Source organism: Lingula anatina, chromosome 1, assembly GCF_051362555.1.
Source record: "Lingula anatina isolate TDL-2025a chromosome 1, LinAna3.0, whole genome shotgun sequence".
In the NCBI taxonomy this organism is placed as follows: Eukaryota; Metazoa; Brachiopoda; class Lingulata; order Lingulida; family Lingulidae; genus Lingula; species Lingula anatina.
In genome coordinates this window covers 57,693,870-57,712,669 of record NC_141767.1, presented here as the reverse complement: position 1 = coordinate 57,712,669, position 18,800 = coordinate 57,693,870, and the positions used below count along the sequence as shown (strand labels likewise).

The 18,800-nt window shown below is 37.3% G+C and overlaps 2 protein-coding genes across 2 annotated transcripts; both read right to left on the bottom strand.

Annotated features, from left to right (window-relative positions):
* Window positions 1-142: 142 nt before the first annotated feature.
* On the bottom strand, window positions 143-12,224 carry LOC147764822 (uncharacterized). Its single transcript, XM_086994761.1, has 12 exons — window positions 12,140-12,224; window positions 11,489-11,631; window positions 11,109-11,164; window positions 10,518-10,671; window positions 10,239-10,312; window positions 9,926-10,045; window positions 7,293-7,460; window positions 6,944-7,078; window positions 4,857-4,938; window positions 2,485-4,452; window positions 897-2,300; window positions 143-698 (listed from the first exon to the last, which is right to left on the bottom strand). Exons 1-12 carry the CDS (start codon window positions 12,153-12,155, stop codon window positions 684-686), a joined length of 4,335 nt encoding a protein of 1,444 aa, XP_086850887.1. The 5' UTR covers window positions 12,156-12,224; the 3' UTR covers window positions 143-683.
* On the bottom strand, window positions 12,190-18,675 carry LOC147764821 (aminopeptidase Q-like). The gene is made up of 13 exons (XM_087015501.1): window positions 17,296-18,675; window positions 16,804-16,816; window positions 15,990-16,428; window positions 15,487-15,642; window positions 15,198-15,318; window positions 14,844-14,964; window positions 14,463-14,635; window positions 14,039-14,149; window positions 13,630-13,764; window positions 13,308-13,373; window positions 13,064-13,129; window positions 12,398-12,661; window positions 12,190-12,228 (listed from the first exon to the last, which is right to left on the bottom strand). Exons 1-13 carry the CDS (start codon window positions 18,661-18,663, stop codon window positions 12,190-12,192), a joined length of 3,072 nt encoding a protein of 1,023 aa, XP_086871627.1. The 5' UTR covers window positions 18,664-18,675.
* Between the last annotated feature and the right edge of the window lie 125 nt (window positions 18,676-18,800).

Genomic DNA, 18,800 nt, shown 5'->3' with positions numbered 1-18,800 from the left:
TGTAATATCCCTCCCCCAATTTATGGCGCCTAAAATTCGATACACCCTAGTTTGTAGACTGCAATTGAACACATGAAATCAACTTTGTATTGGGTAGTGATGGGGAAAAGAAAATGACAACAGAAGACACGTTTGTTAATACCCTTATCATGTTATCTACATTGTACATAAAATAGCATTGTATAATATGCTAGTCATGCTTAAACGTTATTTTCATAATCAAACAGGTTAAAATAAAACGCAGAAGAACGTCGCTCAGTGGCAGAATGTCATGTTTTCCGAAGTCAATTGTCCATGCGAGGCGATGCCACCTACTTCTACGCAGGAAAGGTGGGAAATATCCATGTGGAATCTATGAGGAGTTCATCTATAAACTACAGTTTCACGTGCAGATAATCCGTTCTTTTCTGTCGCTCAACATTACACAAAATCATAGATTGCTGTAGAAATTGACCAAAAAACAAACGATGGTTTAAACATGGTAGCCACTCAGACAACTTATACCACGATTGTTAGTCTCTACTAAAGTCTCACATGTGTATATTTCCAAATACTTATAATTTTCATTTTTTGTAGAAATAAAAGTAAACAAATGGATTATTCTACTGTTAGTGACTTGTTTTTGCAAGTTGCATGTACACTTCAGCTTCATATTCTCATTAAACCTGATATTTTGCGAAACTTCAATTTGACGTACCCTGAAATAAATAAGTAATAAGTAAGTAAATTTATTTGAACAAACAGTATTACTCCAGGACATTAGTATATTTTAATATACAACGCGTCTTTAAACGCATAGATGTACTTTTTTTATAACATTAGGCACTTTTTTTATAAATGTTTGTTTTCTAATAAAAATTTCAATGTGATGACAAATGATACTTAAACAAACTTACCGCGTATGCATTCAAAACCTTCAGATTCAAACCCATGGGCAAAGCATAACTTTCTCGGTCACCTGCTCCATACATTATAGCCATGAACTTGACCGAACTCTCAGTGTGCTCAAACATATGAGACACAGTCACATTCGTGACCTCGAAGAAGGCACCCACCAGGTCATTATACTCGGAGTTGTTAGTTGTTGGGTTATTTGGTATCGCATGCCAGGTTTCTCCTTGTGGCAGCTGCAGAGGTTGTTTGTCAAGAAGAAGACCGTCTTTTTGTGTGTCGTGGACAACCACCATGACGAAGTGTCGGAATGGAGTGCCCGCCCCGCCCTCTCCTGCGGATCTTGGCAGTAAGAAGCTGTAATCATTACTATATTGAGGGACAGGAGGGATAAATACCATAGCAGGGTCCGCCATCTCATTACTGTTAGCCTCTAACTGGCTTGTGACAAACTGGACAACGAGGATCGGTTTATCAGCTGCGATTCGGTAGTAAACCCCTGATTTAAAATTGATAATATCATCCACGTTTCCACCCGCCGCATTAATGTTATACGAAAATATAGAGCCATCGCTGCCATAGACATTTATGTTTGTGTCGGGTTCGCTGGCAACAAATCTGAAGTAATCACCAACGGTACGCTTAGGAATTGGTACTGTTGCATACTCTCTTCCCCATGTAGAGACCGGCGGCAGTTGTTCCACTATATAATCGCGAGAGGCACGAGTCTTTGGAATAGCGGTCCTTCCGTTCCCACTGTATACTGCAACTGGTTTAGTGCTCTGGATGTGTGTTCCTGTTAGGTCGTCAGTGCTCGTGAGTTGAAGAGCATCGTACTTGTTCAATACGACATTGATGCGGTTTCCACCAATATACGTCTCCCCATTCAGGTATACCCCACTGCGTATGGTATCCAGCCTTGGTAGAGTGATAGTTATATTTGTGTTGTCAAAGGCGGAAGCTATTCCCACCTCAGCCTTAGATGCAGTCTCTTCTGGGTATGGCGGGTAGTTCACTGTGTAGTAATTAGTACCAATGGCATCTGTTGGAATTGCCATAAAACCATCGGTTGTGAAAGTATCCTTGTTCATACCGTATACGGTAATGTCACTGGTGGATGAGATACAAATGGCTTTTCTTTGAATTGTGGTTCCTGTCATTTCAAGACCCTTGCCGGATAAGTCAACCTGAATTACCTGATTGGCTGATAAATTGTATGATTGGATCTGAAGGTTGTTATCAAGATAGTACGAGACCTGTACGCCAGCATCTTGATTGTTTGCGGCGACGATGAAAAGGTCTTGTATGGGATTGTGTGGATGATAGTTGTCCAGTAACATGTTTTCTGTATACATAATAACATATTCTCGACCAGCTGCGTCAATTCTCTCAATATCTGTCGGTTGAGGCTAAAATTAAATCATCCAAATGATAAAAAGACGACAATCAAGTTTCCAATTATCAACGACCTTGAACAAATCGTATTCTCTTTAATTATAACAGTTGCTTCTAGACATAATGCTCTTTTTGGATATCACCTACAATAAAAAGGGACTAAATGTTCATTCTAGATGGATTTAAAGCAAAACTTACCAGATCGGCATTGATGAAGTCTAGGTTCATTCCCATTGGCGTGGCATAAGACTCTCTGTCTCCTGCTCCGTACATGATAGCCATGAAGTTAACACCTGGATTGATATGGGTAAGGCTGTGCACAATGTTTTCGTCAGTTACAACAATATAAGAACCAACCAAATTGTTATATGGGTGGCTCACAGCAGGAGCATTCGGCACGCGGCGCCAGGTCTCTCCATCGGGGAGAACAATTGGTTGTCCGTCAAGTGTAAGGCCACCTCTAAGTGCCTCATTGATTATAAGCATAACCATGTGTGTATATGGGGTGCCTGCTCCAGTGAGTGCACTCGCTGATTTAGGCAGGGCAAAGCGATAATCTCGACTGTACTGAGTAACCGGCGGTATGATTGCCATAGATGGGTCCGCTTGTTCTGGAGAACTAGCCGTTGTTTGGCTTGTAACAAACTGCAGGACCAAGATGGGTTTATTTGACATAATTCTGTACAAGTCTGTGGATTTGAAATTGTGGATATCTCCGACAGAACCTCCAGCATTTGGAATATTATAGAGGAAGGAGGAACCATTGCTGCTCAATACGTTAATGGTCGTGTCTGGCTCGCTCGCAATGAATCTAAAGTAATCCCCGACAGTGCGTCTTGGAACTGGGACAGTTGCAAATTCTTGTCCCCAAGTTTGAACAGGTGGCAACTGTTGCACAAGGTGATCACGTGACGCGCGATCTCCAGGTATGGCAGCTCGGCCATTACCGCTGAAGACAGCCACAGGCTTATCTGAATAAATGTAAGTTCCAGTCAAGTCGAACAGACTCTGAACTTGGAGAGTGTCGAATTGATGGAGCTGAATTTGAATGAAATTGCCACCTGTGTAAACTTTATCATTAAGAGTTACATTCAAGTTAGGCACGTCTGGAAGCTTGATGGTTACTGTTGTAAAGTTATAGGGCACTGCAATGCCGAACTCTGATACAGACGACTGTTCTTCCGGATTTGGCGGGAAGCTTGCTGTGAAATATACTGTACTTAGAGCATCTGTTGGAAGCGCCAGGTAACCGTCAGTTGTAAACGTGTCCTTGTTAACCACAATGACTGTGATATCTACAGGAGACGTAATTTGGATACCCTTTCTGCTTACAGAGGTCCCCATAACTTCCAGATTGCGGTCAGTCATATCAATTTTCTTTACTTCACCTCGTCTGATAACGATGGAATTGTTTACTACGTTATTGCCTTCCATATTGGCGATATGAATGACAGATGTATCCAATTCGTTGTTGACCATTGATACAAATATTTCTTGTGAAGGATTATTTTGATTATTATTGTCAAGAAGCATATTCTCTGGGAACATGATCATGTATTCCCTTCCCTGGCCGTCCTGTATTTGCGGTTCGTCTGGTAAAATTATTGGTTTAGGAAATTCAGTTGTGCCTGGACCAGTAAAACCCGTTTGCCCTTGGTCTCCCCTAATGGGTGTTGTCTGAATACCGGAGGTGCCTTGAGAACCGGCTGTAGTTGTAGCACGTGTAGACCTCTTTGTCGTTGTAGTTGGTCTAGTGGTAGGTTTGGTGGTAGTGGTAGGCTTAGTGGTAGTGGTAGGCTTAATGGTAGTTGTAGGTCTAGTGGTAGGCCTGGGCGTAGTGGTAGGCCTTGTGGTAGGCCGGGTGGTAGTAGATGTTGTCCTTGTGGTTGTGGTAACAGCCACAGGGGCTGGTGTTGTGGGTGTTACCACAACACCTGTGTTATAAGACCCGGACCCTCCTGTATAATCACCCGAACCAGATGGAATATCAACATATGCGCCGCACATTTTTCTACCGAGATCAGATGTTTCTGATTTCAGCCACTGGTATAGGTCCTCAGCGTTTCTGTTCATCCAGTCGACATTAGAAGCTACTAGTTGCATCCCTTTTTGAAACGACTTCTTGCCAACACCAAGTTCAGGGTAACTGGAGAGTATGTCTTCTAGCTAGAATAGATATTACCATGGCAATAATGCAATTTTTTTCTCTTAACTCTCTCAATTTATTATTTTTTATTTGAAAGAGCCATTAAGGGGAATTCGCGGTGGATTCATGGTAATGATATCAGATACAATTTTGTATACTTATCGGTCATCAGTCTACTGTAGTGTGATCAAACTCAACAACCTCATAGAATGAACACTTTAAATAATATATTGGTTGTATAATGATTGTTACTTGCATCTTCCTTTCATTTAAAAAATCCTCATTTCAAAAGGATATCTCCCAAGAGAAAGGAGAAAGAGTAACATTCCTCTTACGGCAATGCTTGTTGACATACAAATCAAACATATTTCATGTAATTAAGACAATTAATAATGCATATATTAAAAGAAGATATTATATTTACATTATTTAGTGAATACTCGTCGTTGAATTTTCCAACAATGTTCTGAATAACCTTGGCGAGACTCTCAGGGTTTTCACTATATCTGCACAAAAAGAAAGAATGAAATTGAAGTTCTTGAAAAGTTGTATGATATATGGGAGCATCCTATACAGGCTGTAATTTGAATATTAATTTAAGGCTGAATTGAACATTGCACAGAAACAGGGTTCTGCTAAGGCAGAAGCACAAAAAAGAAATATTTAATCTACGTATGCTATGCGAGAAACAACTTCAAAAACAAAAATAACTTTATCACGTAGATACCATGGAGATTTTTACAGGCGTACCATGAAAATCTGACTCCCCCTAAATGTGACTCCCCAGTCAGATTTTTATTATGAAAATGTGACTCCTCAGTCAAGTTTTCATAATGAAAATGTGACTCCCCCATGAAATTTTGACTCCCCCCACAAAACTTTATATAAATCTTATTTTATTTGAGTATATGACTTTTATATTGTAGTATGCATAATGAAGGAAACATTGGCACTCTTTGTTAGTTTGCAGGTGAAAATTTTAATGATAAATTAAAATTAAAAATGTGTATTTCACCACCCAATGACTCCCCTATGAAAAAGCTGTTTATTTGATATTTGGGGATCATTTCAACATCTTTCCCTTAGGTACACTTTATGAAGAATATATTAGAAATATTTGAAAGTTTGGTTGTAAAATATTGAGTGCAAAAAATGAAAAAAATGAAAAAAAAATCTTCATATTCATACGCATGGGATTTGGACTCCCATGAACAAAAGACCCTATTTTATATTTAATCACCATACCATTGTTTTCCACATGGTTTGCATTGTGACTTATATTTTGTTAGTATTAGAAAGTTTTGGTGGGAAAATTTTGGCGAAAATTGATAATTTTTGAAACAAGTATTCATCTTACTGCCTGTAGGATTTGGACTCCCATAGCCTTTTCATAGGAGTCATTGGGTGGAAAAAATACATTTTAAATTTTCTTTTATAAATAAATAATCCTCCATTATGCATACTAAAATATAAAAAGTCATATACTCAAATAAATAAGATTTATAAAGTTTTGTGAGGGGGAGTCAAAATTTCATGGGGAGAGTCAGATTTTCATTATGAAATTTTGACTGGAGGAGTCAGATTTTCATGTTACACCGGGGTATGTAATGAGGTAGTTTACGATCCACACTTTTATGAGATTCTTTAATATAAGTGGGGAGCTTATATCATCCGAAATTTTAACTCCAACCATGCAGTGCAGTCCTTAACAAAGGCATCATAGGTAGGACATGTTTCGGACAACTGTAGGTGTGCGGCAAGAAAGCATATTATCTCCTATGTTTTCGACATCTTACTGGAAGGAATCAAAGCACAGAAGACCCATATGGGTACCATCAGTATTTGAGAAAATCTAAATGAACTCAATTTTGTTAATGACATAGCTCAAACCTTTGAAAGATAAGAAAATCCCGATTAAAATGGTCACATTTGAAGGATACTCTCAATAAACATTGAGACATGAATCCAGGTTAAGGTAAAGGAGATGATACAGTAATGATTTAGCCATCTGATATAAAGATAGAATAAAATTGAACATGGGCTTAACAAATTGTTGTAAATAAAATTTTAATTTTTTTTTTTTGGAATACGGCCCAAGGTCCGTAATATCATCAAGTTACACACTGGTCCATATGATGATTTTCTCACAGAAGTAAAGAAAAAGAAATATCGATGACACTTACACATAACAAGATCAAATGGTCACTTAGATATAACAAGATCAATGATTAATGCTCCAAGGGTCCAAAGCACAATTTAATGTGTGAGATACAGAGGCAGACAGAGAAAACTATGGATAGACAATATTAAGGAGTGTACAGACATGTCCTTTTCCAAGACCCAGGCAATGGCTTACAAGCGATGCATATTACATTCATGTACATGTATAAAGTGTAAACAATCAATTATGATGATCAAAATACACCAATAAAACAAACACTCGAAAACCTTTTATTCAATTTTGAGCTATCTAGTTTGATAACCACTTACTCTGGTAAAGGAAACTCTTACCTGTCCATAAGAGCAAACCAATTGGACATCAACCAATTTAAGGCCACCTCTTTATCGGAACAAGCAGCAAGACTCTGAATTGCAACAGCATCCTTATTCGGTATCTTGGCGTCCTCTAGAGAGTACTTCAGCAACCTGGAAAAGATGCCCATCGCACATATGCCGTTACGCTAAGTGTCACAAATCATACAAATCCCTACAAACCTTACCCAATTTTCGAAACACAGATTATTTACAGCATTGTCTCAAGAGAAGTGATTATTTAAATATGGAAAGTTTTAATGATTAATTTCAAATTTTCGCTTTTAAAACTCTCTTTAAACGACTAAAGGTTAATGTTGCAAATTACCTTTTTATAATCCACGGTTCCTTTGAACAACCCAGAGAATTCAGCAATAATTCCTTTTCGACGTTGTCAGTTGCTTTTTTATATCGGTCATAAATGAAATTCCAACATGTCTCCTCTCCATGGCGGACTGCAGCGCAGTACACAGCCGCCCGAACATCTTGGTTGATTCTGAAGTTAAACTTGGTGTTGGCAATGAATGAAATACGTATTGCCCCTACTGGAACTCGATGATGAAAGGTTTGTCATTGACAAGTCACGGCAGACGCTTTACCGGTATACTGGCAAGTCAGATATTTAATATGGACTAACACTGAAACATATACTAGGAACACGTATAATGTGAAATAAACTTGACTGATTAATGTATCAGGGTAAAATAGAAATCAGAACTAACATTACAAATAGTTATTTAGATATAGATCAAAAGAATTATTTTAGTCCTTAATTATTGATAATGATCTAGATATGAATGGGTTATCGTCGTAGACGCGACGGGTCAGTATTAGTCACGGAGTACTGCTGCTCTGAAAAAAGTCACAAACTCGACAAACTATATATGATGTAAGCGCTAAGCCACAAGGTGTCATAATTAGACAATGACCACTTGAAAATTATGTATGATATAATAGTCTAGATGACTGGTGCAAAAATTGCTCAAAAGGTGGAAAAAGCATGAAACTTGGCACAAATGTTCTTTGGACTATGCTGATCATTTTCAAGGGCAGTGCCCAAAATTTCAAAGCGTTGCTCAGCAACCGTTGCTAAGGAAGTGATTTACCTTAGTAACAAGCTAATTGGACCTTTCTTGTTCAGTTTAAATGATTTAAAAAGGCTTTTAATAATGTTTCAAACCATCAGAACTATAACTATACTATTTTAAGACATTAAAAACACAAGTAAACCATTGCAACAGTTGCTAGGCAGCATATTACCCTAGCAACAAGTATTTAACATGCTGAATTAGCCCAGAAAGTTAGTGTTAAGGTTGATTTTTTGTTGAGTTCCTCTAGACAGAGGGGAGTTCAAATGTCATTAATAATATCATTGATGTAAAAAAAAACAAAAACATTTTTACACCATCTTTTATGGAAAATAGTTCTTTAATTTTTTTCAATTTTTGAGTTTTGACATAATGGTTGTGATAAGATTTCATCTGGGGTTAAATTGAAATTTTCCTGAATTTCACTCAAAGAACCAATAATGTTTGCCAAAAGGGATAAGAAGTTGCTTTTAGTATTTTTAATCCACCTTTTGTTACTACCGATTCCTGACATTTTGCCAAGAAAAACGCTCTCCACTTACTCTTATTTTCTTCATAAAGAAGTCTCTTAAGCCATGTAAAGTTTAGGGCCTTGGAAAAATTTTTATTTGCAGTACCTTTTTCCGTCCATTTTTGTAATCAGATGCCATCCTTGCTCATTTTATTTTGTATCTTTTTCCATTCCTGATAAAGTTAAATATGATATGCATATTTTAAGTATTGAGGGAGGGGGGGGGGCTGGTAGGAGAGTTTATACATGCCCTACGTAAGATGAGAAATACTAAAGGTTTAACCACTGTTGACTTTCCTATTATTGAAAGGTTTCTCAGAGACCAGATTTCCAAGATATTTTTCATTTTGTTCAATATTTTCTAAAAAGTTTTTTCACATTGTATTTTGTCAGTTCAGCATGGTTCTATTTTAATTCTATTTGTTAATCAATAAAGTTCAAAAGTTTCTGTTCACACCCAAAGGCCGTTAGATGCCATATCGTACTTCCACCAAGGCTGCTCTACATCAATATAAGAATATTCTTGCGAGATGAACATATCTGAATCAGCACTAGGGTGCCATGTCATCAGATACCATGTGCTCACTCTGGTTGGACTTGTGCAGAACAGTGGGCCTAAGTGGACACATTTGCCAAAAGCTATTGACCTGTCCAGAGTTGCTCCAGTGTGCATGTAGGTGCAGATGTAGAGGCTGACAATGTGCAAGGGCAAAATGCACTGTATATTGCACATACAAGGGAGAATTAACTATTATTATTATTATTATTAACTATTGCAAAGTTTTATAAAGAGTCATAAGGTGATAAAAGCATGGAAATGGCTGGTTACTAATTTTGAACATGCTGCCTTAAGTATCTGCACTGGCAATTTATTTGATCGGATGTGTGTAAACACACAATTGGTTCAACTTACTGGATTAAAAGTATGAACATCTTGCTCAGAAGTGTAGTTCTTAGCTAGTATTATAGATTTGCCTTACTTAATAGACTAACGCAACTTTAAATGCTTGTTGCTAGGGTAATATGCTGCCTAGCAATCGTGGCTAAGGTTAATTTGGGTTTTAATTGCCTTAAAATAGTCTAGTGATAGTTCTGATGCCCTGAAACATAGTTATTAGCATTTATAAACTTTTTAAACTGGACAAGAAAGGTGTATTTAGCTTGTTACTAAGGAAATTCACTTCCATAGCAACGGTTGCTAAGCAACGCTTGGAAATTTTGGGCACTGCCCTTGAAAATGATCAGCATAGACCAAAGAACAATTGTGCCAAGTTTCATGCTTTTTCCACATTTTGAGCAATTTGGCCAAAATATAGCACCAGTCATCCAGACTATAAGGGAGAGAAGGTTTTTTTATCTTACGTGTTTTCCGTATCTGGATTTTCTTTTTGAGTCCATTGATTAAAAAGACGTAGTGCCTCAGCTATGGACGGAGCGTGGTTCAGATTCATAGCCACTTTCAAAAGGAGTGGTCTTAACAATCTGGAAACAAAGTAAATGATATGATTTTATGATGCATTTACAATTTATACACTTCAAATAGAGACAACAGCTTTTCAAAACATTTCACTAGAATTTCTGTCATGCATAATAAATTCTAACAATTCATGGCGAAATTGAATATTTCAAAGCAAGCTACAACGGCCTAAGAATAACAAACGCGAGACACGCTTACCTATTCGAAGTTGTTCCATCATCCTCCCAACCAAGCCTTTCAATCTGCGGACCTATAAGCATCTCGACGTAACGCTAGAGCAGGATAATGAAAAAAAATTGACATTAGAGAGATGACACGTCGAATGAATATTTTTCCTTAGTTATATCTGTTCACAGATGAATAAATCTTTGTAAATCAGAAAAATGATGACACAAAATAAAACAATGTTTTTGAGCTCTTTTAAAGGTGTCACGCTAGTCGTTTGTCAATAAAAAAATTTAAATTAAAAAAAACTACTTTAAAGTCTCCGTATCCCTCAGTTTTCCTCAGCATACAATCTAGGCTATTAAGATGTCGGAGTGCCACCGCCCAGGGCAAGAAAGCGGTCTCGTTTCCGAGGTATCTAGTTCCACGCATCACTAACTTGACGTCCACTGGAGCAACATTAGCTCTGGAATTACCAAAACATGATAATACAGTTCACTGAAGAGGGCGTATTCTCGATGTGTTATGTGCCTGTTTAGATATTATTTTCTAAATATGTGATGATGATTATATTTGGCCTTGTTACATGTTTTTTATAGACGAATCGATCAAATGATATCCATTACTTTGAATTAGTGAGATAACATCACGCCGGGTTAATTGGCAAATGAAAACGCGTCGTTTGCAATGCTACAGCAAAATTAAACACAGAGACTGGTCAGTGGGAGGGGGCAAAGATAAAAATACTAAGAAAACGGCTTTAAACACAGCGTTTTATTTAAAAGAAAATGGTATAATTGGAATTGAACGTTTAGTATCTAAAGCAGGTTAAGGTGCGTATTGGGGAGTTTTTTTTGCCAGTAATTCACCTTTGTGCCGCTAAATCTGTAATACACAACCTACCTCAACAGATTGAAAAGATCGTCTATGATTTGTGCTCTGTTAATGGGGTCAATTTTCTAGGAGAAAAATAGTATAAACATGAATAAATAGTAAAATTATGAAAATTTAATAGAAGCAGATTGGTAATTAATGCAGATATTAACATTTTCAATATACAATATGCCTTGACAAAACTTCATAATCAATAGTACAGCACAACCTATGCGATTATATATGTTACAAAGATGCTCGACTATAAGATAGTGGTACAGTGATAGCATTGACAACAACCCATTACTAAAACAACGATTATATGTTGCAGAAAATGATACACGGAACTCAATAATGAAATTAGGTTATAAAAAGTCGCCAAGTCGAAATATTCCTTAAATATTCCTTACCTCGTGATCCGATAATAACTGATCGACTATATTGTTCCAGTTGTCGATGTCATAGTTTACACGGTAGTAGCTAGGCATCTGAGCATTACCAATAATCCAGTCTTTGTCTCCGATGTAGTTCATAGCGTCATCGCTAATTGTTACTGGTAAAGTAGAAAAAAGTTATTCTAAATACTAGTAAATAATTTAATCGCTTGCTTTATCAATTTTATGGTGTGATTTCTTCAATCAGTCACTTAAATTACAGTTATTGTTCTCCATCCTTGGGCTGAAGTTTTATCAACAAATATAGGTTTATTTTCTGTACATTAAAAAGTGATCACCAAACACTTAAATATATATACCGTCGATTAAAATGACTTAACAAGGTTATCTAAAAAAATTAAGTTTAGTTTTAAATATTCACATTTTGACTCATTTTTGTACCTAAACGTTTAATTGATATCAGTTTAAATAAAGATATATAAGATGTCAAAAAAATAATTCCATAGAGTAATGGATAGAAACCAGCTCGCATTATTCGTTTTAAAAATACCAACATGGATGTCTAATATCGAATGCCTTCATTTATCATATTCCCCCATTTACATTGTTGTCAAACTTTTTTTACACAAACGATGCGATTAATAAATTGTAGGATACAACACGTACCGTTGTTTTCATGCATCCAGAATCTCTTGCTGCTATCAGTGTTCGGACTTCTACTCGTAATATATGTAACAGGAATATTCCATGTTGGCCTTGAATACAAAAAATATAACATTTGGTAATGTGTTATTTTGAATCTTCATAAAATCGAGTCTCAAGAAGATTTACATTTTTTAAAATAACACGTTATAATAATCCTTTATTATAGGGTACAATATATTTGTTTACTATCATATAAGGTATACAGAATACTATCCATACTTCAGCCTGCCAATTACTGATCACTTGCCTGTTCATTGGAGTTGTTCCTAATTCCCCATTGGGCTCGTCATCTGATGACGTCACGGCCTCGTAGGGTTGGCTGTCAGGTTGGACAGTGAACTTGTTCTGGAAGACGGTGGCTCCACCAGACGGAGGCCTGTTCATTGCTGAGCGGTCAATCGTCACTACTGGATAGCCTGATTGTGTAGACCAAGGGGTCATCAGGTCTCTGATGTTCATTCTTCTTCCTTCTTCGTTTACTTGCTATAATAGAGGACACCATATAACTATTTCCACCGTGTTTATATCCCTTGTGGTTAAATCCATGAATGATAAAAAATAGTGTGCAGGGGCATAGGAAGCAAACTTTAGTAGTATGTGTGTGCGTATGTGTAAGGGGGGGGGGGACCGTTTGGAAAAGAACTAGTTGTGGGAATTACCCTACTTTCTGCGCTTATGGCTAGGGGTGGTTGAAATAAAGTAAGAAGTAAAAAGGCAACAGCGATGTACAGGGCGAGGCCACCAGACCCCCTCATACAGTACGCCCATGCTGTGGAACTACTGTGAATTATTACGGAATATTTTACTGCTAACGTTAACGCCTTGACAATAACGATAATATAATAATAGTTTTTTGTATATGAAATTTACGAAAACTTCACATACCTCAGAAATCGTTTCCCAAAAATCTTCCTCTGTTGCTGATGTCCCTGCCATGTCTGTTACGTAGCGCTAGTTTAAGATATTCAAACACATGTGAGTTCTGCATTGAATATATTTGAAGAATTTTCTGTTTAATGTGATGATTATAAAATAAACTGTATATATAAATGATAAGCATTCATCTATAATTAAAGCTAACAACAAAACTATACAATATCTTTGCCTCTTAATAAGGATAAAATCTTACCTTAATTGCTTTATTCAGAGTGTCTTCTCCTACGACAGACGCTAGCATGCGTAAAATAGCTCCACCCTAGAAATATAAGAGGTTGACCTATATAAAATGATATAAACAAATAATAATGAAAATAATAAGTACTTTAAGATACAATAACTGCACATACTCAGTAACCACAGGGACATGGCTACCATTTCCTTCTCGATAATATATGTCGCTGCAGTTCCTCAGAATTAAAGGAGTTGTCCTTTAAGCTAGGAAACATCCCCCCTTGTTACTTTGACCTCAAACAAAAGCGATGACATACCTTTGCATCTACCCCTTAACTTACCTTAGTACCGGGAAGAGGTGTCGGCCCATCGCTGATCATAGTCGGGTTGTTAATGGGTGTATTTAATGCGGGAACCCCAAGGACGGAATCGGCCTCCATGGTCGGTAGAATTGACTGCAGGATATACTGGTCCTCCTTTTAAAGTGAATTGTAACAGTATATATATAATTATTGCAAAATCTAATAGAAACACCACATAGACGCTGTCCATTTTTCAAAAATTAGAAATTTTCGTGCAAAACAAACACGCCATATGTAATGTAATTTGCTGGCTCGTTCATTTTGAAGCTTAAAAGAATCAATCATATGACAGGAGTACGTCATGCTGAACACATAAAAAACCTTTTACCAATATTTAAGTAGTCCTTTACCAACAGGTGAATCGCGTGACGTCTACTGAAACACATACCAGTTGCTGTCCACCCGAGAGTGGATACACTATTTTTTCCAAGTAGCTGACCAAACCATTGTTGACCCAGTCGCTATTCCACCACGTAGGAGGCACGTTTGTACCAATCAACTGAAAAATTGAAAAAAAAGTTACGCTCCATTTGGACTACATATTCGTTCCCATTATCTAATCATTTAGTTCAAGTATTTATTTCAATCCACCATGTTTGAAAAAAAAAACTGATAAAGAACAATGTATGCACTGAACACTATAGGTTAATATACGAAATCTTCTTCTATTTACTTAAGCTATCCCAGACCCTATGCATCCTTTCTTTACTTCGAGCCAAGTTGATTCAAACAATTGTTGTCATTCTGCCGCAGAATTGAGCCTATACTACGGCTTTTCACAGAATGATTGCGTGTACTTGAAATTAAGTCACCTGTTGAATTATGTCTTTGTTATACTTTGACACAAAGCGGCTTAGACTGTCCGTTGGTGAGGTACGAGACGCCATTAACTCCGTTTCCGGGATGTTTACGCTTCCTGCACTAGCAGTTGGTTCCAAGTAGGTTCCTTCAACTGATTGTTGCCTGTTGGGGATCCCTAATATATCTGGAATAATGTATTTTCACAAAATCGATATTACATAATTATCTCCCTGAATAGTCATTTAAATGTTGTTCCAATATGTTACTCTCTAGCGAACGTCCAAATAGTTTAAACACATGGTCTTTCATACTTTTTAAACACACAGGACAAGAATGGGATAAAACATGTTTTCCTAATAAAACCATGTATTAAAAACCCAATTCAAGTTTACCTAATGTTTTATATGGATATGGCGTTCCTAAAACCGTCTCCAAGGTTTCAATGGTTTTGCCGGTGGTTTCCAAAAGACGAGGCATCAATTCTGGGGCGTCTTCCCGTGTCCATAATCGGACCTTTAAAAAGACAACGGGCTTTTATTCCAGTCAGTTACGTATTATAATAAGACTAAATACAAATGGTCTAACTGATATTTGAATGTTTTAGTTAATTGGCTTGCAAATGGGTTCTGAAGATAATAGAGAAAATGATACCTGATTAAAATGAGTTAAGACTTAAAGAAAATAAGAAACACATTATGTCCACTGACTTTAGAATAAGAAGATCGTGAGCAAAATGTACTACTTACATTTACACCAGTTGTTGTCCTATATTCCTTATTCTTTGTCATATTAGAAAGTGTCATAGAGACAGCATAAGGTGGAATCATGGGCGTGGTTTCAAATCGATCTTCTTTCATTCCATCTGGTCTGTAACATTTAATATTTCAGATTCAATAATCTCTGCTTATGAAGATAACATAAAATACAATAGTTTCTGAAAATAATCTTTTACAAATTTTAATTTCAACTTAAAGGTTATTTCAATGGGGCATAGGGTATCGCCAGATGATTATAGTATGAAATATAAACTGGTACCTTTCAGTTGTATATTCAAGAGGCATGGTAGACATTGACGTCCATGGTTCCTTTCTTACAATTGATATGCTATAAGTTGCCAGCATCCCTGGTTCGTCGAAGGATGGGAAAACCTTTCTGGCATAATTCGGTTTGAGGCTTGTGGAAACCATATACCTTATAAAATGAAATAAACTGCTGTGTTATGCTCGTTAATTTTAAAACACCAATGCAACATACATGTATAGATTGGAATTACATAGTTGTGTTATATATCAAGTTTCTTTAACATCGATTGCATTTTATAACAATCAAGAAACAATTCAGATTTATATATTTATATGATACACAAATGTTACCCGAAAAAAAAAATAAACAAAAAAATGAAGATCCTCATTTTCAAAAAGCCATCATTTTAGGACAATGTCCCCTCAGGTAAGTTCCCGTGGAACACAACTGAAGAGTGGATTATACTGATTATACTGATTATACTGAGGTTGTCTCAAGCGACGTTAAAAACATACTCTGGTTCATCGTCGGTATTAAGATTGATGTAAAACATGCCCATGGGTTGAGAATTCATCTTTCCTCGGAAGTTCATCTTTATAGTATAATTCGTCTGTGGGTTTAGCATGCTGGCAGTGTCAAAAATAATGAGGTCTCGCGGCTTATCTTCCTTGATGTTTGTTACTTCCACCATGCCATCTGGTCCTTTGAGTTCGACGCTACTCCGATCTATATTCAGATCTCTCGAGTGCATTGTGATCGAATTCGTGTCCCTGGTTGTAGAGAAAGTGATGGTGGCAGTGCCATTGAAGTCAAAGGTGTGTGGCATCTTATTGTAGAAATTAGGTTGGATGATAATTCCATAGTGAACTGGTTTGACGTAAGATGGCAAGCGGATGTCTTGAATAGGTATTGGAACCTCGCCTGATGGAGCGCTAGCATCTCCGCCAAGCATGCCTGTGCAGAGGTGGGGTGGTAAAAGTCAAACAAGCAAAACAGTTAACCCAATATATGTGTTCTTAATGCATTTTTACTTTTACAAGAAAGAATTGCTACAATTCAAAATTCTCTTTTTACCTTAACAAAGTGTAAAATCATTTTCTTTTTAAGCAACTGCCCTTTTGTTTTGGTAAAGAAAGGAGACGAAAACAAGTCGAAAATAAGTCTTAGGACTTGATACAAAACCAACATGTTATCTTGATTTTCCCAAATGAGAATTCCATTTCGCTGTGAATTAAATTGTTCTCGAAATGCTTACGTGTAAAACCTGATGTTATAAAGTCATTCTCGGTTTAAAGTTAATAAAAGAGGTTTTTCTTAAAAATGACTTACCGCGTGGAGTTGGCTATAAGTAAAAATTAAAAACGAATTAGTTACTAATATTACGTGCTTCAAAAATGCATATATATATATACATATTGAATTAATCAAGGTGTTATTCTTGAAGAGGATATGATTTCAAACTGCTTTTCTTAATCCATATTTAAGATTATTAGATGCTTTAGTTATTAGATGGACAAACATGGGCTTCGTGGAATGGAAAAGCTTAGCGTTCGGAGTGTCAACGCAGCGCCTTCAAGATTCCATACTATGGAATTAAGATACAGGAAAAGAAAATAAGAGATTTGAAATCTAGATTTGATTTGAAATCTAGTGGCCCGCGGGCATTTGACCAAAGTGCTGTCCTTAGGAAAAGCAATTTTTCGTTTGACTGGTAAATGCTTAACTGTTTGACACATTTACTAAATGCTGGACTTTTGAAAGATAAACTGACAAAATACACAGCCTCATGAAAATATAAGTCAATGAAATCAGCTGACTTACCGGTTCGGAATTGATTGGCCGTAATTTCATTCCCATGGGCAGGGCATAACTTTCCCTGTCACCAGCTCCATAGAGTGCTGCCATAAATGTGACATCAGGATCAGGATGGGCTAGGGTGTGGGAAACGGAATCTTCCCCTGTCACACTTAGTGATGTCGACACGAAGGCATTTTCTGGAAAATCATCACTGGACTTGCTTGGGACGTCTTGCCATCTATCGGGTGACAGTCCAAGAGGCTGGCCATTCAGTGCTATGTCATCCTTATATCGTTCTTGTACGATGATCATAACCTTGTGTTTGAATGGAGAACCATCTCTCCCAACGCTTGCTGCTGATGGCAGTGTAAAGGTGTAGTCTCGACTGTACTGTTCAACCGGTGGGATGACCAACATAGCTGGATCGGCCCTTTCAGGGTCGTCAACCGAGCGCTGGCTGGTTACAAATTGAACAACAAGAATCGGTTTGCTTGCCTGTATCCTGTAAGGCTCATTAGCGCCATCGAAAGAAATGTCTCCCCCGGACATACGGATGTTGAAATAGCTGCTCATACCATCGTTGCGGTATATGTAAACATCTGTGTCAGCCTCAGATGCTATGATGCGAATGTAATCTCCTTCTGTTCTATCTGGAAATGGCGTTGTCAAGAAGACCTTTCCCCATGATTCAACCGGCAACATCTGCTCAACAAGATGGTCTCTTGATGCTCTAGACTTCGGGATAGCTGTGCGACCGTTACCACTAAATACCGACACAGGCTTGTTGGTTTTTATGTAAGAGCCTGTCAGGTCCTTACCACTCTGGATCTGTAGGGCGTCAAACTTGTCTAATGTTATCTCAACGTTGGAACCACCACTGTATGTTTTACCATTAAGACGTATAAACATGGAGTCTCTTGACGGCATTTTGATGATCACTTTGGTGTCATCTTCAAATGGTGCTATGCCAAATTCTGCCCTTGAGGCGGTATCTTCGGGATATGGTGGATAGTTTATAGTAACATAATTACTACCTACACCGCTTCTGGGCACGGCGAGAAAGCCGTCCGTTGTGAAAGTATCTTTATTCATACCGTAAACTAAAATATCCTCAGTAGATTTAATTTCAATTGCTTTTCGCTCCACACCAGTCCCTATCATCTCTAGATTAGCTTTAGAGAGATCAATGCGTTTCATAACACCGGGAATAATTTCGTAAGACACGTTCATTAGGCGACTATTGTTATAGTATGACACGTATACCATAGCTTCTGGGACTCTTTTGTTAGCGAGGGAAATGAACAATTCTAACACTGGATTTTTCTCATGATAGTAGTCCATCAGCATGTTCTCTGTGAACATTATCATATATTCTTTTCCTGTGCCATCCATTACATCAACAGAGGCAGGCAAAATCTGTAATTAAAATATGGAAAAAACGGGATGTCAAAGTTTCTGAATTTGTTTTTAGAAACAATTTTTATTTATTATAACAAAATTTAACATGATTCATCAGTATAGAAGGACTT

Coding starts and splice junctions, on each gene's coding strand:
- LOC147764821 (XM_087015501.1), bottom strand. CDS start 18,663: ATGGATGGCACAGGAAAAGAATATATGATAATGTTCACAGAGAACATG. Junction 14,636..14,843: donor ATATCCATATAAAACATTAG/GTAAACTTGAAT, acceptor ACATTATTCCAG/ATATATTAGGGATCCCCAAC. Junction 14,150..14,462: donor ACAAAGACATAATTCAACAG/GTGACTTAATTT, acceptor TCAATTTTTCAG/TTGATTGGTACAAACGTGCC.
- LOC147764822 (XM_086994761.1), bottom strand. Junction 11,165..11,488: donor AGTTATTATCGGATCACGAG/GTAAGGAATATT, acceptor TTTTTCTCCTAG/AAAATTGACCCCATTAACAG. Junction 7,079..7,292: donor GAACCGTGGATTATAAAAAG/GTAATTTGCAAC, acceptor CATCTTTTCCAG/GTTGCTGAAGTACTCTCTAG.